The sequence below is a fragment of the Gymnodraco acuticeps genome, unplaced genomic scaffold (genome assembly GCF_902827175.1).
Source record: "Gymnodraco acuticeps unplaced genomic scaffold, fGymAcu1.1, whole genome shotgun sequence".
Classification (NCBI taxonomy): Eukaryota; Metazoa; Chordata; class Actinopteri; order Perciformes; family Bathydraconidae; genus Gymnodraco; species Gymnodraco acuticeps.
Window position 1 is genome coordinate 539,450 of NW_022990302.1, and position 23,410 is coordinate 562,859.

Below are 23,410 nucleotides of genomic sequence, written 5' to 3' on the forward strand. Positions count from 1 at the left end.
TTTATACTTTTAGTCAATGATTTGAGTACTTCTTCCATAACTGGTTACACATGCCTTCTTTTAAATAATGTCACTCTATTCTGTAAGGCAGGCATCCAACTGAATCAAATTCTGGAGGCCATAAAAGTGTATGTAAATTATACCCTATAATCAGAGATGGGGTCGTTACTAAAAAAAAAAGTAATATATTACATATTACATATTACTTTAAAAAAAAAGTAATATATTACACTACTTCGTTACTCTCTACATAAAGTAACTCGTTACTTTACTCGCAGGGCCGGCCCGCCCCTACAGGCAGATCACGCAGACTGCGACGCACCTACAGTGTAAGTGCGCCACAGTTTTGCCTCTGCGAGACTCCACTTGCACCCCCAATTACTATTGCATTAAGGAAGACATAACACAAGTATTTCTTTTTATATGCTCTCAAATAGGCTACCAGCCTACCACAACAAGCTAACAGTCTGTGAAACGTCAAGACACTAATTAATGAAACCAGTTAAGACGCATTATTCTTATCATTCTTTATGAGCGCAGTAACGGTAAGGTATCTAATTACTTATGTATTTAGTATTCCATAACTTAGTAACAGAGATGGTCAAACTAAAGTGGTAGAGACATAGCAGAATTCCTACAATGAAGCGGGACATTGAACTGTTCACCCGTGAGAGGGCGATCAACAAAAGAGAGCGAGCGGCCCCGTTGAGGGAGTTTACAGATGAAAAGACTCATCCATGTTTATGCAGCACTGCACGTGGAGATGTGGTCTCGCAAGTCGCGCAGATTACATAGGCCTACATGTATATAAACCTGCGGCGGAAACCCCTCTAGTCTGTCAGTGAGTGTGATTATTTTATAAAAGTAACGAAGTAACGCGTGTCGGGGCAATGTTAGTAACTGTAGTGTGATTACTAAATTATAAAAGTAACGCGTTACACTACTCCGTTACCGACAAAAGTAATATTATTACAGTAACGCGTTACTTTGTGATGCGTTACACCCAACTCTGCCTATAATATAAAGTTTAATTGATTTTCCTTAAATTAGTAAATAATTATTTTAAACAATGCTTAATAAATTAGATTGTTCACCATTTTGATCCAAGATATCTGTTGTTATGATTGAGATCATTTTTTTCCCAAGGAAGAAACATTTCCTTTCCCGCAAATATCAGGCACTACTACAGCGCGTTTATTTCTTATTGTTTATTCTATACATGATGTTCATTTAATTTGTAAAGTGCATTCAGAATCCTAAGGGCATAACCCCATTTATTTGAATCACATCTTCTTAGAGCAGACCTCAGAACAAGCAAACCTTTACTTCTGACCTGACACAGCATTTGGTGTTAATATGTGGGGATTATCCTGCTGAAGCAAATGTGTTCAATATTATGAATGTGTTTGCCACAGATCTTCTTTCCTGCAACATACTGTACTGAAATCCAATGGAGAAATCCCATTTCTTTTTGTGGAGGGAGCCTTTGCTGTGCTAACTTCCGGGTTGGCTCACAAAACTACGTCATAACTGCACCACTCTATTGACTAACCGGAGGATTATGTAATGTTAGGAAGATCTCAAATCAAGCGATACTACCATTACATCCACCTGCTCATTGTAACCCTTTAATAAACCATCTGTAAGAGCTGCATTTATACAGATCAGTTGTAAACCAGGTCATTGTACTAGCTGCACTACTGTCCAATGTTCAGACTCACAATACAACTAATTCTTCTTCTGTGACCAGTGTATGAATGTTATCTCACTTCCTGTGCTTCAATACATAAGATAAATGCTATTGTGCTATTCATGATAAATGTAACATCCACACACAATAACTCAGACAGAAACAATATTACCATTTGCTGCAAGCAAGGCTGTCTCTCTCTCACACATACACACACACCAGATGCAAACACACACACACAGTTTGAAACAGCACATTGTAGTCGTATACAGCCACTGCAGAGACAAAAAACAAACACACACAACATTTCCAACAAGAAACAATGTGTTTATTGGTGTGTTTCTAGACATGCATGATGTGTGTATGTGCTTCTGTCTGCACATGAATATGTCCTGTCTTGGTTTCCTTTGCCTGTGTGTGTGTGTGTGTGTGTGTGTGTGTGTGTGTGTGTGTGTGTGTGTGTGTGTGTGTGTGTGGTGTGTGTGTGTGTGTGTGTGTGTGTGTGTGTGTGTGTGTGTGTGTGTGTGTGTGTGTGTGTGTGTGTGTGTGTGTGTGTGTGTGTGTGTGTGTGTGTGTGTGTGTGTGTGTGTGTCTGTCTGTCCTGTGTCCATTTCCCCTGATTTTGTGTGTATTACTCTTTGTGTGCGGAATAGTGTTTTCACACACACACTCACGCTGTCCCTTCACGTGGGAAAAAGGCGTTTATCAGGTCAAAGAAGCTGAAACAAAGCTTTGTGAACCCAGCAGCTGTAAATAGGACTGCTGCCACCTGACAGAGGAACTCCAGCTTCCTGCCTCAACACCACACTCAGTGGACTGACATCAGATCAGTTTTATAAATACTTTACAACTGCAGTGACCACATTCAGACTGAAGCTGTGGAACATCAAACTGCTGAGATCAGTCCAGTCAAATCATTTTTATGTGGTTGGCTGTTTATTAAATAAACATTTACAGTCCAGTCCGATTCCCTCTTTTTTATACAAAACTATTCATGTATCAAAATCTATTTGTAAGAATGTAAAAGTGTGTGTATTATGTTAACTCCCACTCCAGCACAAGCACCCTCCTCCAACTGCCTCACACACTTACACGCACACACTTTGAGTGGCATGAATATCGGCCTATAAGAACTGCTAATAAAAATTATAACTAATGTGCTTTCAATGAATCGTTTTACTGTGTAGGTGCAATGGTGCATATCACCATCTCAGTTGCTACAATAGGGGAATAGAGTAAGGAGCAAAGGTTCTATGTACAAAGTACAGTGGGGCAAAAAAGTATTCAGTCAGCCACCAATTGTGCAAGTTCTCCCACTTCAAAAGATGAGAGGCCTGTAATTTTCATCCTAGGTACACTTCAACTATGAGAGACAGAATGAGGGAAAGAATCCAGGAAATCACATTGTAGGATTTTTAATGAATTAATTGGTAAATTCCTCGGTAAAATAAGTATTTGATCACCTACAAACAAACAAGATTTCTGGCTCTCACAGACCTGTAACTTCTTCTTTAAGAGCCTCCTCTGTCCTCCACTCGTTAACTGTATTAATGGCACCTGGTTGAACTCGTTATCAGTATAAAAGACACCTGTCCACAACCTCAAACAGTCACACTCCAAACTCCACTATGGCCAAGACCAAAGAGCTGTCAAAGGACACCAGAAACAAAATTGTAGACCTGCACCAGGCTGGGAAGACTGAATCTGCAATAGGTAAGCAGCTTGGTGTGAAGAAATCAACTGTGGGAGCAATTATTAGAAAATGGAAGACATACAAGACCACTGATAATCTCCCTCGATCTGGGGCTCCATGCAAGATCTCACCCCGTGGGGTCAAAATGATCACAAGAACGGTGAGCAAAAATCCCAGAACCACACGGGGGGACCTACTCAATGACCTGCAGAGAGCTGGGACCAAAGTAACAAAGGCTACCATCAGTAACACACTACGCCGCCAGGGACTCAAATCCTGCAGTGCCAGACGTGTCCCCCTGCTTAAGCCAGTACATGTCCAGGCCCGTCTGAAGTTTGCTAGAGAGCATGTAGATGATCCAGAAGAGGATTGGGAGAATGTCATATGGTCAGATGAAACCAAAATAGAACTTTTTGGTAAGAACTCAACTAGACGTGTTTGGAGGAGAAAGAATGCTGAGTTGCATCCAAAGAACACCATACCTACTGTGAAACATGGGGGTGGAAACATCATGCTCTGAGGCTGTTTTTCTGCAAAGGGACCAGGACGACTGATCCGTGTAAAGGAAAGAATGAATGGGGCCATGTATCGTGAGATTTTGAGTGACAACCTCCTTCCATCAGCAAGGGCATTGAAGATGAAACGTGGCTGGGTCTTTCAGCATGATAATGATCCCAAACACACCGCCCGGGCAATGAAGGAGTGGCTTCGTAAGAAGCATTTCAAGGTCCTGGAGTGGCCTAGCCAGTCTCCAGATCTCAACCCCATTGACAATCTTTGGAGGGAGTTGAAAGTCTGTGTTGCCCAGCGACAGCCCCAAAACATCACTGCTCTAAAGGAGATCTGCATGGAGGAATGGGCCAAAATACCAGCAACAGTGTGTGAAAACCTTGTGAAGACTTACAGAACACGTTTGACCTCTGTCATTGCCAACAAAGGGTATATAACAAAGTATTGAGATGAACTTTTGTTATTGACCAAATACTTATTTTCCACCATCATTTGCAAATAAATTCTTTAAAAATCAGACAATGTGATTTTCTGGATTTTTTTTTTTCATTTGGTCTCTCATAGTTGAGGTATACCTAGGATGAAAATTATCTCTCATCTTTTTAAGTGGGAGAACTTGCACAATTGGTGGCTGACTAAATACTTTTTTGCCCCACTGTGTTGTGTGTGTGTGTGTGTGTTGTGTGTGTGTGTGTGTGTGTGTGTGTGTGTGTGTGTGTGTGTGTGTGTGTGTGTGTGTGTGTGTGTGTGTGTGTGTGTGTGTGTGTGTGTGTGTGTGTGTGTGTGTGTGTGTGTGTGTGTGTGTGTGTGTGTGTGTGTGTGTGTGTGTGTGTGTGTGTGTGTGTGTGTGTGTGTGTGTGTGTGTGTCAGGCCAAATACTTTTGTTATTTTTGGAAAGATACATTAAGCTCAGACAGAGGGGTGTCAAGAGGGGGAAAAAAACGAAAATAAAACAAGATTGACAATCCGTCAAAGACATGAAAGACTTCACCAATCTGATAAATCCATATCATTTTTGTATTGGTGACCCACTAATTAACATAAAACTGCAATTTCCAAAATCATGGTGGACAGCTCCTCTCAGAGGCAGCTGTGTTTAGCTCATTTCAGTAGATGAACTCATACATTGAAATAATTATGTTGTGCTTTGAGTTTATCTGGTTTGACCATGGAGCACCATTTCAACTTATATACCGTATATTCATTCAGCCAAGAATCATCGTAAAAAAAAAACACACTCAAAATCTGCGGCATGAAGCAATTGTTCAAAGGTCATGTCTACAACTGCCGTTTAGTGTTTAGTTTTATGTTTCTCTTTCTGTCACGGACTGTTCGGACTGTCTTGGATTGCATTTAATTAACATTCAGCTAGATTCTATACATATCCACATGACAGTCTTTATTTCATTAACAGGGCGATGCCAAGAAAAAGACAAGAAAAAAGTTCATCAGGATAATATTTTTACATCCATCAATAATTGACAGTCCATGGTGAATATGTGTCCCAAGGTAAGAGCTTTCATTTAAACATATCACTTTTAATACCTTGTGAATTACACTGTAAAGCCCAGTAGGATATATCTGTGATGTGATTAGTCTCCAAACAACACCAGCGTTGTATCGGAATTACTATCAGGAGTTTCGGATCAGGAGAGCAACAAAGCTAGAGGTGAACTCTGAACACAGATGGTAAAACACTCAGACAAAGTAGACGTGGAAAACTCTCAAACACACATCACATCAAAGAAAATCCGACATGCATATTAACACATGGTATAAACTTTCAAACACACTTTAACAGAGAGTATGTAATGTCTATAATAATAATTCCTTACATTTATTATAGCGCTTTTCCAGATGCTCAAAGCACTTTACAAATACACATATTTTGTATACATGCAATGGTCACTGTGGACAATACCCACAGGAGCAAGTTCAGGTGAAGTGTCTTGCCCAAGGACACACCGGCTTTACAGACGCAGCAGCGGCGGGTTTCACCCCTTGATCTGATGATCATTGCACAGCGCACTGCGCCACACCGTCCATCTTCACGCCTCGAAGTCATCGAGGCGCTTTTACAAGTACACATTGGTATCATACATGTACTGTGGACATTACCCACAGGAGCAAATCCGGGTGTAGTGTCTTGTCCAAGGACACAACGGCCTGACGCAGTGGCGGCAGGAGCGGGTTTCGAACTGGAGTTCCCCAGCACCCCCCTTGATCTGATGATCAGATGCACAGACCACTGCGCCACCCGTCCCTATATGCAACATACTATACTGTAGGACGTGTGTGTGTGTGTGTGTGTGTGTGTGTGTGTGTGTGTGTGTGTGTGTGTGTGTGTGTGTGTGTGTGTGTGTGTGTGTGTGTGTGTGTGTGTGTGTGTGTGTGTGTGTGTGTGTGTGTGTGTGTGTGTGTGTGTGTGTGTGTGTGTGTGTGTGTGTGTGTGTGTGTGTGTGTGTGTGTGTGTGTGTGTGTGTGTGTGTGTGTGTGTGTGTGTGTGTGTGTGTGTGTGTGTGTGTGTGTGTGTGTGTGTGTGTGTGTGTGTGTGTGTATCTGAGTTTTGCAGAATCAAGAACCCCGCCAACCCTCTGACCGATTTGCTTCCTGTTTGGCGTGAATGTTGCTGAGCACTACAGAAGGGCATCCCCACGCGTTATGTTATTTGGGTCAGCGTTTCTGTAGAAAACTGCTAAAATCCGATCAGACCGGTCGGACTTGTTAAGAACGTGTTTACATGCACATCAAAATCCACACAACAGTGCACACAAACCCCCTAACCACCAATTAGAGATGATTTCTGCCCAAAAATATGCAGGCTGGATATTGTGTTTGACATTTTGCATGTACTACTTCCATTACATTTGAATCTCCCTTCTTTCTCTAGGGGGGGGGGGGGGGGGGGGTAGTAGTGGCTGAATAATAATTTATAATGTAGAATGACAGCAAGGATATGACCCGCCCTACTCTGCCTCTGATTGGCTAGTACAAAGAAAAATCAGCAACGGAAATGAAAACTGCCAGAGAGGAATTCAACACCTCAACACAGAATGTTAATTGAACTCTTTCTGCAGAGTTGGTTATATATAACCTTATTGAGTGTAAGTATTAACTCTATTTGGAGTTTAACTCATTCCCATGTTAACACTATTAGCATTTCTGAATTACCAAAATGAGTGGAAAAATAAAGTTATCCAAAAATAAAGAATTTATGTTTGGTAAAAACACATCATTTTAAAACATGTGCACCACATAAGCGTTGTAAAACACATTAAACATGCAATCATATTTAACAATGATCTCTCAAATGCTTATTTAAGGGGTCTAAATGAAGCAAGCTGTCCGATACAAATCACTGCATTGTTATTACTTTGCTTTACACAGTACGCATTAAGCTGTTCAAAGTACAGTACGTCAACAGTTCAACCTTTAATGAAAGCAGGCTGTTAATCTGATGAATTTATATTTATAATCTTACATATTTTCCTAAACACAGGTACGTCATAGGATGGTCCATTGGATGCATACTAGTTGCTTTGGTTGGTGGAGCAGTTTAGGTTTAGGCATGCAAGTCATGTGTAAGAATGTAAGAATATCAGAGTGAGACAATCAGAGGCAGAGCAGGGAGGGTCATGCCTTCCCTGTTATACTACATCATAATGTCAAACAGAGTATTGGACTTATATGTAGCACTTTCAGGCAGGCTGGCTGATTCAGCTGCAAGCACTATCGGACCAACTAACTGACTTGGCAAGCAGAGAACTTTAACTATAGCTGCAATACTGTGCAATTTAGACTTGAAAGGTATCACTCCATATGCTATTACTATTTGGAGTTTGTGTGATAGCGGTTTGTTGAACTTGTTGTAAGTCGCTTTGGAAAAAAGTCAACTTATGAAATGTAATGTTTTGTAATATGCATCATGTGACCAAAATCACGACTCCTGATGAATGCTAATATTGCTCAGTATCCGCTTTAGGTGCATTGCTTTCTTGTTCACTTTAACTTCATACACTGATTTATTGTTAATGTTGTGTTTATAGCTTGACTTCCTGAGTCTCTGCATGTCCTCTTCTGGATGCTGAACAGCGTCACGGCTGTCATTCTTCACCCCCCATGTTCTGTAAGGGCTTTCATACTGGTGACCTCACATTAATATACCTTCTAGGCCACCTCTTCAAAACTTCTTGTTTTCATGTCCAAGTGAAACAGAACATTTGAAATCTTCTCTGAAATCAAAGCTGAGAGTAACAGTTAGTTCAAAGCATATGAGGTCAGTGTCTGCGGCTTTTCTCTGCTCAGCAAACCACTCGCCTGGTGGTCTCAGCGAGTCAGTAGTTTGTGTTTTCCTTCCCTTTCTCTGTGTGTTTGAGTTACAAATTCATCATGGCTGTGTGTTTGTTTAACAAACAAGTATTTGACCGTGTGTGTACCCTGACACACAGACACACATACAAACACACACACACAAACAGTTTACACCGGCACAGCCAATGTGTAACCACAGAATGCTACCTCCAACAACAAGCTCTGATTTCCTTCTCTGCATCATGAAATGTTTACAACGCGGAACAGCTTCAGACTTTAAATGTCTTACAACAGTAAACAGTGAGTGGCTTACAGGGACATCAGCCATCAGTCTGAAGAGATCAGTGAGCCTCATCTCTTGCATCAGCAGAGAGCTAACGGCTCCGTCTGTAGGAAGTTTGGGTGGATATGTTCCCAGTTGTTGGTGATAATTAACATATCCTTACTCTAGCACTACTATCAGGACAAAACATCATCGCAAACATCAAAACCCAATGGGCAGTTGTTTTGATCCCTCGCACCTGCGGTCTACATTTCGAAGTGTTCTTCGGCAACACATTAAACCACCAAACTGCTCCAGATGGCAGTTTCTTGCATGTTGCAATTTTTCATGAAAGTAGCTGTGTCTCCATGTAGGAGCATGACATCCCTGTTCTTATTTCTGCCCGATAAAGTCTCTGATCACTAAACTGTATCTAACCAGAAAAACAGGGATGACAAACTGGATGGTGATTCAGTGATCGGAAACCAGGATTGGATTATTGGATTATTTGAATCACTATTACTACATTGATTTTCTGATGAACGCTCATGTTTTCATTTGTTTGCATAACACTGCAAATATGAGCTCAAATTCACGTATCTGCAATGCTACCATTTGGCCAAATACTGTCTAAAAAGGTTGAATCTTGCCCTTAAAATGTGTCTCCTATCAAAATGGTATCTATGATTTAACCTGACTAAATCTACAACTTATATAAATCTGTGTTTCCACTGTCCACACAGATCCTATTGATCTGTCTGAAGGGCAGAAGCCTCTGAAGGCTGCATTAGACAGTCTGATACTGATGAGAGTGTCAGGCTACAAACAACAAGGTGTATGTGGATGGAGGCCTCAAAAGTGAGTTGAGGTCAGGCTGCCCAATTGCAGCGTCCACTGCCTAGTAAGCCGGTTCGACACCCTAGCCAGCCGAACATTTCTGGCAAGTGTGGGTTTTTGACATGCAGGGAGTGAGACTTTGTGGTCTTGAGATACTGTAGTACATTCATGCGTAGCTCAATGCACACCGTTTAACTGAATATCATGCTTTGTTAAATTAACCACAACGGTACATGAGTGTGTCATAGGTTTGCTCCGGTACTTTAATAGAAAGCACTATGCCCGTAGTGCAGACAAAGCGAGTGCTGGCGTTGATCTCTCTGATTACAATCAGAGGAGCATTGAGAGAGGCTGTGGGTTGAGACCTAAGGGGGTAACTGGGTCAATGGACACATTATACGTTCTTTAAGCATGATTATCCACCAAATCAAAGTAAGACCAAGAAAACTAACTGCTGTGACCGAGTAAAGCTCAAATGCATAAAACGCCAAACTGATTTTGTCTGAAGTGGCCCACTGTGTGAGACTTTGAAGCTGGGGACAGGTCAGGTGGCCGTTCTACATTTACAGTTTGGGTTGTGATGGAGCTGATCTAAGGATAATTGCTGGTTGATTGTAAGTCCTGGCACTAAGAGGACTCGTCTAGACAAACTTACAAGTGTTCACGTTAAGACGGATGGATTTACAGTAGATACCCACACCATACATACAACTTTATGAAAAATAAATCATCTTTTATCTATTACAAATACAGATTTATATTATCAAGTATAAATTGATATTGGCTGAAATGTAACATGATAATGTAATTCATTTTCAGGTTTCGCCAAGTCTTAAAGATCTCCTATCATGCTATTTTTGGGCATATATTATGGGTCTCAGATATATAATAATATATAAAAACATGTCTATGATGTGTTTAGCTCAAAATACCAAACAGATCATGCATTTTAGACATCCCTCATATCCCTCTATTCCAGCCCTGTTAGAGAATGGCTGATTCTGGGGGGGGGGGGGAGCTTGTGCCTGCTCAGAATTCTACGAGATACAGCTAAATGCTGCCATGATTAAATACCATATCATGTTCCAAAGGATTATTTCTGAAACAGTATGGAGCTCAAACGCTTATTTTCTTGCAGGTTTACCACAAGGTGAGTTCTTTTTTTTATTTCCTGCTTTTTTACACATACTCTCTCCAGGTTAGCTCTGAGTGTTAGCGATGCTTGCTAATGTAAACAAAGACCATATTACTTCCAGAACACGTTGTGTAAAAGTGTCTGCTCCGTGCAGCAGATGAGTCAGATTTCACTTTTAAGGGAGACAACACGATAGTGGAGGATTTAGCACCAGAGCTAAAAGCTAAAGTGCATATAAAGCTAAAGCTGAGTATGCTAAACTAGTGAGAGAATCGCTGGCAACTACAACAAGATGAACATATTTGACTGTGATTTCATTGTAATACACGTTTCAAAATGATGCCGAAGTAACAACATACTGATACCGGTTAGTAAAAACCATGAATTAATGCTTTGACAAGTCTGCAGACAGACGGCAGGCGAAAACCCTTTTAAAATGCGTGTTTCCTAAATGGAGCTTGGCTAAGCTAACGTTATATATGCTCCGACCGTCCACACTCACAACAACGGCCTACAGACATAAATAAAGCAGCGACTGTATTCGCCATGACACAGACAGTCTGTGGTTTGTACTTGTTTAACTTTTGTCTAGTTTCTGAACAGATATGAGGAGCTTTGAGCTCTGAGTGCTAACAGCTAACGGCTGATGTTGGTTTTCTGTGGTTCACATTGAAGATGACATCACGGCTCTGCCTACACTGCGTTACTATAGTTACTGCCCCAGTTCCTAAACTGTAATGGTAATGCAGTATAAAGTGAGCCTGGCCTACCAAGGCCTAACTATACCGTACTAAGCCGTGCGAGGCCCTGCAGTGGAAATGCGCCATAACAGTGTTCTTGAGGAAGCAGTGATGGTTGGCTTGCCTACATGTTTCATTAAAGGCCAAGACATAAATGAAACATTGTTAATATCATCCATGCTTCTATTAAGAGCCTATTTTCTCTGACAGCCACCCAGAGCTCTGGGATCATCGGGGGGGGGGGGACTCACTGTCCCGGGTCAGAACCAAACGCACAGAAGCAGCTTTTAGCATTTATGCTCCACAGATCTGGAATAAACTTCCAGAACATCTGAAGTCTATGCATCGATCCTATGTTATTAAACCTTAAAAACCTTTCTATTCACCAATAGCTCATACCAATGAGCTTTTACAGAGGTCATTTAACAACATTTGGTATTATACAGAACTTCTGCACCACTTGCAGCGTTTAAAACGATCATTTCTTATACGTTCATTGTCTTTTATGAATCGCTTTATTTTCAGTTGTTTTAGTTATTGTTTCATTGTGTGTAAGTGCTTTACGCACTTTGAATTGCCATTGTGTATGAAATGTGCTATATAAATGAACTACCTTAACCTTAGAATGCATGTACCATGTGTAGGTCAAGACAGGAGCAGATTTAAAATGAAAACTATGCCTATGCATTACTCTTAAATGTTATTACTAGGAGTGAAGGAATGTAAATACAACTTAAAATATATAACTTCCTGTGCAATGTTTTCAGCAAAACAAATTGATAACCTGCATGTTTTTGGGTAGAAAGGCTGCCTCTTGGCCTCTCAGCTCTGACAGCCTCACTTCATTATGCATTCTATCCTCGTTGACCCTTTTCACCTTCAATTCACTCACATTCACACTCCCATTCAACCCCCTTCCATTCAGGGCACACAGCCTCAAACACAGTGTGTCAAGTGGTGAGGTCTGCAGGTCAGTCTTTGGAGGGTCCTCCACCAACAGGTTACCTTCAGATGTCAAAACACTTTGAATAAGCCTCTCATACCGAGAGCATCAAGAGTCAAAAAGCTTGGCATTAAAACCAGTTGCAAACAATGAGTCTCAAAGGACTAAATCACACGGGGGGTATTAAGAAATGTTTTAAGAAAAACATTTGTATGAATGTAAAAGGGAATATATAGTGCAACAAGGAATATACACTCCTACTTTGTATATAATAGTTCGAGGTATAGATAAATCAAACTGATATTTTTTTATTACAACATATTGGTTAGAGAACTGATGGAGTGAGGTCAGACAGGGGAGGATATATTCAGAGAGATGGACATGGGAAAGAGAGGGGAGGGATGAAGAAAAAGGGTTTTATAAGCTTAGATTAGTTTGATCAGTGTTTAACCCTGACAGATGTCAAGATAACAAATATGAGTTACTCCCTCCAGACTAAAATAAATCAACCCAAGCTCCTCTAATCTCTTCTGTGACAATTATGTACAAAAGGACCCTTTAAAGAGGCCTTATTCTACACACCATTTCCACCTACTTGAATCTGAAGGAACATTGTACAGTGTGATATTTTTAGTCACATATCTCAACACTCAAGAGGAGCGGAGAGACTGAGCTGGACGGTCCAAAGAGAAATTACAAAAGTTCCTTGGAAATAATTGATAATTACACACCACATTCTTCTGCAGACTCCAGGGGGTTGTGTAATATGGGTGAGAGATACTGTAAAGACAGGCATAAGGGAAATAGAGAGCGAGGGACGGGGTAAGCAGTATAAATAGAAACTGAGATGAGAAATGATGTGGTGACTGGGTCAGGATAAAGGCTACAGAAAGTGAAAAAGCATTGATATTGCTCTATTCCTCATCCTTATCATGATGAAGTAAGAGGTATGGAGCAACAGAAACCGAGTGTGAGAGAGACATGCTGGCATTCTGACGGGGGTTTCACCACATCCATCTGTCTGCAGAGTCAGGGGTCATGTGCAGATTAAATGAGGGTTGTAACTTTTTGGCAAGCTGCAGTGCCCAGCTAGAAACCATTATCACTTTAAATCATTGCATTTCAGAGAAAACAGTTATAGTGGACTGTTTCATTCCAGCTTGTACAATACAAAGTAGTACTGGAGGGAAAAAATCGAATGCACATTTTCATCCTTGAAACATAACAGTGTTTCTGTGCACTGAGATGGAAAAGCTAACACTGAACGTGAACAAGTGTTTGTTTATGTAGAAACGTGAGTTTTTAAAAGAGTTCTACAAAAAGACCTTTAAAGTTGCATGTTTTGACATATTTACTGGAAGTCATGCTATTGTGTTTGACATTAATGAATGTGTTTTTCCTACCTTCTTAGTGGCCATTGGTTTTCCATTATATACCTGCAATACAAACCTCATTAATTAGACGACTGAAGTGGAAACCAATGGCTACATAGTTGTAGGAAGACGGCTATCATGTACGAAACTGATGTACTGTAATGTGGAGTTCCATCAAGTAAAAGTAATTAGTACTTAAGAGAACAAATCATGAAAAAACCCTGTTACCTCCAACTAAGTTGGATTTTCCACGTAACATACAGTAGTCATCTGAGATGCAAAGGGGTAATTAAAGCCCAAAGTGCAGACAAGGAACAGTAGCGAAGAACAACACTGGAAAAATGTTGAAACACATGCTAACGCTTCCCTGGCAACTAATCTTCATATAACCAATGAATGATATGTAATGTTAAAATGGTAGCTTGTATCAACTAATCAAAAAATAATTAGCTAACTCTACAGCTCCTCTCAGTTATATTGTGCATATTAGCATCTATTAGCTCATTGTTTGCAACTTTAGTATTTGGTTAGTCAACTGTTTCAACAAAGCTTTCATAACTGACTGTACGCTCTTTCTGTCCTGCTCAGAAGAGCACGCAAAGGAAATAACTGATTTACTCCCATACTCGACTCACAATTATTAGGTTGCCAGAAACACAACTATAAATAAATACTGATGTTGGCCCATGTCTGCTGGATATGTACAGAGGGCTGCTGTTTGCTAGCATGTGTTATATGGTGATAATATGACAATGTCGTGTTTGCCATGGTCAGCTGCCCACAAATGGCCAAAAGATCAATTAATGCAGGTAAAAACGCCACAAAATAATAAAACCTGTCTCCTACAAATGAAGTCTTGATATGATTGACCGGTAACATTTGATTCCAATTCAGGTTGAAACGTGACCTTTCACTACCGGAGCAATACAATGCACAGAGGAGGTTAGGGTGAATGGTAAAGTGTACAAAACACATGAGTTTGCCACAAAAGGTCATGGTTAATGTTTTCCACTCTGAATCAAGACACCACTGAGTTTTCAATGTTATGCTTAGCACAATCTGTCCCTGGTGTGATTTGACTTGCTTGAAAATAGTCATGAACTTTAAGATTGCTCTATTTACCCGACAATGGACAATGAAAACAAATTGTCAAACTCCTGCAGTGAAGAGTTTAAGATGCTCTAATACAGAGCCAGTACTCTGTCTGGAACTTCAAGCAGAATATTGCCTAAAGTACAATTATTAACAACTACTGTTTCAAAAGACTATTTGATGCAAGATTGGTAGGTTGATATAGCTTGCCCTTGGTAAAACCATAAGCAATGAAGCAAAAACTGTCCTGGAGCAGATCCCACAGGTCAAAAAGAAAAATGAGACATGGAAAGCCAACGAAAACATGGAGGAAAAGTAGAAGACAAGTTGGAAGACAAATAGCATTGAACAAGGTTCATCAGAGAGGTTCACTGGGGACTTTTCTTTAATAACAAGCCAGAGGCAGAAAGTTAAACGATTCAAGGAGGGTCGAGGCTGGGACATGGACTGATTCTTTGTTGATTCAGTGTTCAGGTTGATGTGTTACATACAGTGCCTTCAGTACTTATCAGAACCCCAAAATCATTTCCTCAAGACCGAAATCAAGGTTCAAGGTTCAAGGCTTTTATTGATCATACGAACATAGCTACAGTGTAGTTATGATGATGAAAATCTTAGGTCACAGGCTCCTCCAACAGTGCAACACCATAAAACTGAAAGAAATAGTGCAAGTAAATAGTAAATACAAAAAGAAAAATAGTAAAAAAGTGAAATAGTGAAATAGTGCAATAAGAGTCTATATACAAGTGATTGGAATATGACATATTAGATAAATAATTTCTAAATTGCAGCCAGATGAATGTTATGGATGTTGTTTCAAAGTTCAGGTGTTTAACAGTCTTATGGCCTGTCGGATGAAACGTTGGGTTACGTATTGTAACCCTTGTTATATTAGCACAGGCGGAGCCCTCTATTCAGGGCACTGTCTGTCCTATATCGCTCGCTGAAGAGAGGTGTAGGATGATAGTCAGGAGGCGAGGCCTCCTTTTATACGGTGAGATGCGCGCGCATTCAGGTAGGCCCGCCCCGGGCCGGCTACGTCTATAGAAGTCTCAGTAGATAGATAGATTCAACTTATTGTCATTACACAGTACAGGTACCATGTAACGAAACGGTTTCTCTGCATTTGACCGATCCTAGTGTTAGGAGCAGTGGGCTGCCATTATGTACGGTGCCCGGGGAGCAGTGTAGGGAACGGTGCCTTGCTCAGGGACACCTCGTTAGCACTTGGTCTTTCTGGGACTTGAACTGGTGACCTTCCAGTTGCCAAGCCAAGTCCCTATGGACTTCGCCACCACCGCCCTAGGTGAATGCTTGCATAGAGGGTAGTACCCATAGAGTCCAGTAGAGGGCGGAGCCTGTGAGAGATATAACTGTCCCTGAGTCTGGTGGTTTTAGTCCTGATGCTGCGGTAACGCCTGCCAGACGGCAGCAGACAGAACAGTTTGTGGCTGGGGTGATGGGGGTCTTTTATAATCCTGAGGGCTTTCTTCCTGAGCCGCTGGGAGTAAAGGTCCTCCATGGATGGCAGCTCCGTCCTGGTGATGTTCTGTGCAGTTTTCACCACCCTCTGTAAAGCCTTTCGATTGAGGGTGGTGCAGCTGCTGAACCAGGCCGTTAACCCACACAAGGCTCCTGGACCTGATGGCATCCCTGGCCGTGTTCTCAGGGTGTGTGCAGTTCAGCTGGCAGAGGTGTTCACAGACATCTTCAACAGGTCCCTGCTGCAGTCTGTAGTCCCCACATGCTTTAAACACTCCACCATCGTTCCTGTCCCCAAAAAAACTAAAATCACCAGCCTCAACGACTACCGCCCAGTAGCACTCACCTCCGTCATCATGAAGTGCTTTGAGCGGTTAGTCAAAACCTTCCTCACCTCCTCCCTCCGTGACTCTCTGGACCCCCTGCAGTTTGCTTACAGAGCAAACAAGTCCACAGACGACGCCATAGCCCACACCATCCACACTGCCCTCTCACACCTGGACCAGAGGAACACATATGTGAGAATGCTGTTGATTACAGTTCAGCATTCTAAAGAGCACTCTTTAGCTGTTCGGATGAAGGGAAACAGTGTAGGCAGTGCGTAAAAGCTCTTTGCGTCCTGGTGCTGCTCTTCTCATCACTAGATTCCACCGGGTCCGTCTGCGTCGCGTTACGGCCGCGTTGCGGTTGTGCCGCGGCATTCGCAAAGATCGCGGCCACTCTAGTCAATGGGTGCTATTCCACCAGACGCGCCGTGTTACGGCTCAGAAGCGTCCCAGAAGCGTCTCTGTGCTGGGCTCCGCCCAAAATAGGATGAAAGTCTATTTTCGACGCGACGTGAGGCGTTGCAGAGGCGCCGGGCAGTAAGTGGAAAGGTCAGAGCATCCGGCCCATCCCCAAAATAAACACATTTTGCAGACTCTATCCCTCCGTAGTCTTTCAAGTAGGAGGAGAAATGCCAGCATTCTCCTCCGGTTTACAGGCACTGTGTAAATTATATATATAGAATAATTATGATGATGAATGCATTTTTTTACCAACATCTTTGATTCATGTCGTTTATAACTGGAATATTACAATTATTATTAACTTTGTCTGTACAAAGTAGCCTGTCCAGGAAATATGCCCAAATCAACAAAAACTGTGAGCCGGCAGGCAAGACGCTCCGCTTCTGAAATGCTTCTGAAACGCGCCCGGTAAGCTATGACGCCGGACCAAAACCGCGGCGACGCAGACAGACCCGGTGGAATCGAGGGGTCAGAGTCTGAGTTAAACGTCCCGCCGCCTCCTGGAGTGACCGCAGGCTGCTACGTTTTTTAAACACACCCCTCTAGCCGAAATGTCCTTAAAATTAAGTCTGAGTTCGAAATATATCTCAAATAATGTATGCACTGTCATTTCCCCACGTAAACATAACAGTCTGCAATGAAATGGTTGTCTCATGTGCGCTCCACTCCCTCCTTGGCGCACCGGTAACTTTCTAAAAAAAAAAAAAAGTTAAAAAAAAAAAAAAGTCAGAATAAAGGATTAGTTTCTCGTGCGCACGAGATACTTACCCGTTATCCTGTATCCGTTTTTCTCTCTCTTTATTTATTTTGTTTCCATGTCCCTTTAGGGGCTCCGTAGTTTTCTGACAGAGGAAAAACAACAGTTTTTCTGTACAACACTGACGTTATCAGCATCGAGTATTCAACTAAGCCTTGTAATAATGATCTTTGACCTTAAACAGTAAGTGAATATATTAAGTCGGCACTAAAAATGGCTTTGCAAACATCAATTTCTGTCATACTCCCCTTCTCAGTTTCTGTTTTTAGGTGCATGAATAATCTTAAAAAGGGAAGGCTTAGCAAAAACAAAAGTTCAGAGCTGGCTTAAAGCTGAAGAAAAAATGCATTTGAAGCATGAAAAAAGGCACTTTAAGTGTGGTAAGCAGATTCATTGGTTGTTTGGAAGCATCCGTCCTACTACCGTATTCTTCCACAGTTGATATCAGTTGTTACTTAAATTCCTCTCTGAGGGCTTTAGAGGTGGAGGACAGGAGCCGAGAGAAAAACTCATCATCCCAATTAAGAGTCTGCTGTGATCAAATGCCTGTGTGTTACTGCTTAGCACTTACCCCCCCTCACACACACACACACGCACGCGTGCGCACACACACACACACACACACACACACACACACACACACACACACACACACACTTGACCCCTGTGACACCTGCCTTCATTGGCTCTTTTCTCTGGCTAATTTGAAAACACTCCTTCCTAATCCTCCCCCCTGGGAAAAGTTCACTACTCTCTCTATAGCAATTCAGCTCAAGTCAAATCTGCCATGCTGGCAGCACATTAAAGAAAATATGTTTCAATGGTGTATCACTCAAGTTCGTATTAAAAAACTTGACAGAGCCATTTGGTAAAAGCCATTCAACATCAGTTTTGCTTTTTTTTTTGTGTAAAACAATATAGGGTAGTTAATAATATGAAATCTGTGTTTGTGTGTCTCTGTCCTTGACCTCTCAGATCCAGAGGCTCAGCAGAAAAAACTGGTTAAACCAGAACTGATGATTACAGTCCGTCAGGAGACACACTCAAACAGATTTGGCTTTGGCTCTTGGTCCTGAGCGCTGACCGTCACTAATGCGCCTTTTGTTTTCCCTCATCCAAAGCCGCACACACACCAGGGTGAGAAAAAGTGTGAAAAGACTGAGAAAGAAATGTGGCTATGTTTGTTAAATCTGCATTATCAGGGTACTATCCTCTAGCTCAGGGGTATTCAACTAAAATTCAACGAGGTCCAGTTAGAGAAAATCTCCCCATGCAAAGGTGTGATATATATTGAAGTAGCTTTATCAACGTCTGCATGTAATCAACAACTGACTGCCAATCAAATAAAGAAAGTACAATTCATAAACAACAATATTTATTGTCAATTAACATTGAACTATACAGATATAAAGTAAATACTGTGGATATGTGTAATGTTCCTCTCGGGCTGCATTTAAAAATAAAATAGGAGAAAATAAATAAAATAGCTTTTGAAAATGTGTGCATCTTAAAAGTGCTTAATTTTAGATAAATAAAATAAAGTGTAGCAGCAGCTTGAGTTTCCCTTTTTCTTTGTTAACCGTTTCACATCATGACTTAAATGTTTCAGCCGATTATAGAACAATATCAGTCTTTACACATCATAACAATTGAACAGTTTTAAAGTTTCTCTTTCTTTCCCTCTTATATTGCAGTCAATCACTCACAAAAATTTGGGCTGAAATGGTGTCAGGGCCATTCTCATACACATGCAGGTGCTCATTGGTTAGCCTTGGTTAGCTCATTGGTTAGCCTTGGTTAGCCTGCCCAGGAACCATATTTAGTTTTAATTGTGATCCTGGTGGACTGATCATATTGGGCTCTGAGACTGCTTATTTTTTGTGACCTCAGTTCTGACTTGAGAGGGAATGTTTGGTCAAACACTTTGTGTTTTGTCTCATAGTGGCATTTTGGCACTTTTAATGAGCGCCACGGTCTCTGAACAAATGAGACACACTGGCTCTGTGCTCCCAGTGGGCAGGATGAATATGAATGAGTCCACTCAGGGTTAAAAGCTCTGTTCTCACTGTCCACTTTCCTCTTCTTGGAGAGCGCCATGTGTAATTATTTGTCTCTCCCTGTCTGCCGCTAACACGCCTGTTCACTCTCCTCCCCGTCTTCTCTCCCTGTATCGCTAATTATTCTCTTCACTCACTTTCCTCTCCGCTTCTCTCTGCCGCTCTCTCGTCTCTTCTTCTGTGTTTCTCTCCCTGTATCGCTCACTCGTCTCTTTCGCCCCGTGTCGGCAGGGGTTAAAATATTACATTACATTGCATTTAGCTGACGCTTTTATCCAAAGCGACTTACAATAAGTGCATTCACCCAACAAGATACAAACTTGAAGAAAACAGAATCATATAAGTACACCAGGTTTCATAGAACTAAAACATTTCAAGTGCTACTCAACTGGCTTTAGATAAGCCAGTCCTTTATTATATAAGTGCTTTGTTAATAATTATATCGCTCGAAGTGGAGTCGAAAGAGATGAGTTTTCAGTCTGCGCCGGAAAATAGAATCGCCCCGTCAAAATTTAAATCCCTTATTACTGTATTGATTATAGGTCCGGGTCCGTATAGGTCGGCGTCTGGGTCCGGATCCGGACCGCGGTCCGCCTGTTGACGACCCCTGCTCTAGCTAGTATGCGGGGAGTTCATTTCTGCTTCTCTTTGGTAATATTAGTTAAAGTATATGGGACAACAGTATTGGCATGTGACCAGAGGAAAGGGTACATTTTTTGTTAAACTTAAACAAACAAGGAACTGTGATCATCAAAATATTGTGCAGCCTATGCAACATACTGATGACCAGCGATGTAGTATTGCGCTTTAATAAAGACGGACCCACATGCCTTCTTAATGCCCACCTCACTCCCCACACCTCCAGTTTGTGATGCACACTTTCGGTTGATATTGTATGCAGTATGTTACAACTAAGTTTAAGTGTCTCACAAGGCACACTATGATACATTAGTAATAATTCCAGCCTCAGAAGGCGGTCTGCTCTGCCAAAAAGTGCTTTTACTCTCAACTACATTTCTAGGTCCGGCTCCCTAGGTTTTTGTTATAGCTATTGCTGGATTTTAAGCCAGAGAATCCCCAAAACAAAAACAAAAAGGTGTAATTAGGCTGGGATCAATTTATTCCTAATGTATGTAACAGGGAAGAAGAAAGTCACCCACACCTTGACTTTCCACTTTAATTGGCTGTGATACTTGGTATACTTGATACTTGAGGTGTTTTCATGTTCACTACTTACTTTTACTCAACTATATTTATTTAATACCTTTAGTTACTTTACAGACTTTGATTAATGATGGTAAATATAATCAACTCTTTAAAAATAATTGAGTTCCACCTGGAGTAAATCCACAAGCTACCCTGCAGTATACAAAGTCATTCAAACTAGCTGCACCTTTACCAGCTTTGAGAACACTTTCATGATCAATCATTATAAAACATATCATATATATTATTCTGAAATGGACCAATCTGCACAATGACTACTTTTATTTTTGCTACTTTAACTATATTTTGATGATAATACTATTCTACTTTTACTTGAGTAACATTTTTAATGCAGGACTTTTACTTGTAATAGAGTATTCCTACACTCTGGTACTTCTACTTTTACTCCAGTACAAGATCTGAGTACTTCTCCACCTCTGTAGATACACCTCCCCATGCTTGTTTTTAACTATTGCTGGATTTGAATTCAAATACTCCCAAAACAAAGTTGAAATAAGTCTTTCTGTAACTGGACTTTCACTTTAATGTGCTGTGATGGACACTAGCCTAACATAACACGTTAGTACCACCCTTGCCATAACAGTAAAGTAGCAGAGTATACTTCATATTGTCTCCAGATGCAGGATCAGGTGACCCAGATCAGGCACTCACCGGTGGCTCAATCTGCTCCGGCGGCTCCGGCGGCTCCGGGTCTTCATAGTAGTCGCTGGGGCTGGAGTCGCTGGCGAGGTTGGAGTACAGAAGGTAAGCCAGTAACAGAGATATTCCCAGTAGGTGCATGTTTATAAAGTCCTCAAGTGTTTATGATCTGAGAACCATAAAAAGGGATATTTAAAAAAAAACTCCCCTGCGTCTGCGCTCCCCTCTCCAACTGCCGCGGATACCTCTCTCTCTCTCTCTCTCTCTCTATCTCTCTCTCTCTATCTTTCTCTCTCTCTCTCTTTCTCCTACTCTCTCTCCCTACTCTCTCTCCCTCTATCTCGTTCTCCCTCCTTCTCTTTGTCTCTCTGTCAGGGTCCAGTCTACACCGGTCATATGGAGGCAGATCATTCCGCCGGGTCAGGGGAGCCTGGCGCGTCAGGGACCGTTAAAGCGCAAAATGACAGGAAAGCGGACAATCCTCCTTCAAAATAAAAGCCTCCACTGACCTCTGAGAGTGATTTATGACACTGGGTATGCCCCTTCACCTCTTTCATCGCATAAACACAGCAGAAAGGCCTTCTGACCAGTGGAAGAAGTACTCTTTTCCTGAGTGAAAGCAGTACCAGTGTAGTAACTGAGTAGATGTATGCAAGTACTGTACTTAAGTAAAATGTTGAGGGATTTCTACTTCACTTGAGTATTTCCATGTTATGCTACTTTGTAGTTCTACTCCACTACAATTCAGAGCTACATTTTACTCCACTACATGTATTTAATACCTTTAGTTTACTTTATAGACTTGGATTAATGATGTGAAATATAATCAAGTCTTAAATCAGACTTTAGTTCCACCTGGAGTCAGGGACGCGGGAAGGGGGGTGATGAGGGGGCTGCAGCACCCCCATCTGTTGGCGGAGAGTTGTAACTGCAACGCCAAAAAGTTCACTAAACAAATCAATACAAAAGTTGTATTTTTAGTTACTATTTTGGAGTTAGCATTTTAGTGTTAAGCAGTCTATAAAAAGCTTCACTATATAAGAGAGAGTGATCATGCGTTGTGCTTCTTCTGTTGCTCTGCTATAGAAAATAAGCTTGTCAGTGCAGACAAGATCAGGGATGGGACTTTTGTGAAAGGAGGATTTAAGAACTGGCGAAAGGCAGGGGAAACATTTAGGGAGCATGAGAAGTCCCATCAACACACAGGCCGTCAACAAATTGGCAGCATTAAAACGACAACCTGATCTCACCAGAATGCGTGACTCCACCACGACTCCTTAACACCGCATTGCATGGTGGAGTCACTAACTTTGTTACATTTACGTGTCTGCACCACGTAAACCACGCCAATGTAAAGTGAATGAGGCTCCTTTGTCGTGGTGCACACACGCATTTCTACAACGTCCTGCAGTGAGCTTTTATTATATAAAACGTTTTTTAAATCTACTTTATAGCTTGTAGTAACTCACAGGAAGCTTCTTTTATTTTATTTGTATTCATAATGATTTGTATTTTTCGTCAGAATGTATTATGGCAACCCTGTCTCCTAAAAATTACGTTCCCACAGAACTAAACTACATTCTCAATTACGTTTAGCTAGAAACGTATTTTCTCCCACGTTACGTTCGTTATGAACTTATCTCAAATACGTTTATTTTCTACATATCTTCTAGAAACATATTTTCTCCCACGTTACGTTTCTTATTAACGTATCTTAAAGACGTTTATTTTCTACATATCTTTGCAATTTATTGTCTTGCTTATAATAATGATAATAGTCATTTATAAATATCATTATAGAGCACACATTTGAAATCAGTAGGCGAGGCTGTAATTTAGTGCTGCACAATATTGAAAAAAACTGACATTGCGTT

At 41.3% G+C, this 23,410-nt stretch overlaps 1 protein-coding gene across 1 annotated transcript in view; it reads right to left on the bottom strand.

The window, feature by feature from the left end:
- The window catches only part of vegfc (vascular endothelial growth factor c), an 89,506-nt gene extending 67,545 nt beyond the window's left edge, over positions 1-21,961 (bottom strand). Inside the window, exon 1 of the mRNA XM_034222665.1 lies at positions 21,549-21,961. Within this exon, the coding sequence (XP_034078556.1) occupies positions 21,549-21,677 (129 nt within the window). The 5' untranslated portion in view covers positions 21,678-21,961. The remainder of the gene's footprint in view (positions 1-21,548) is intronic.
- Positions 21,962-23,410: the final 1,449 nt, after the last annotated feature.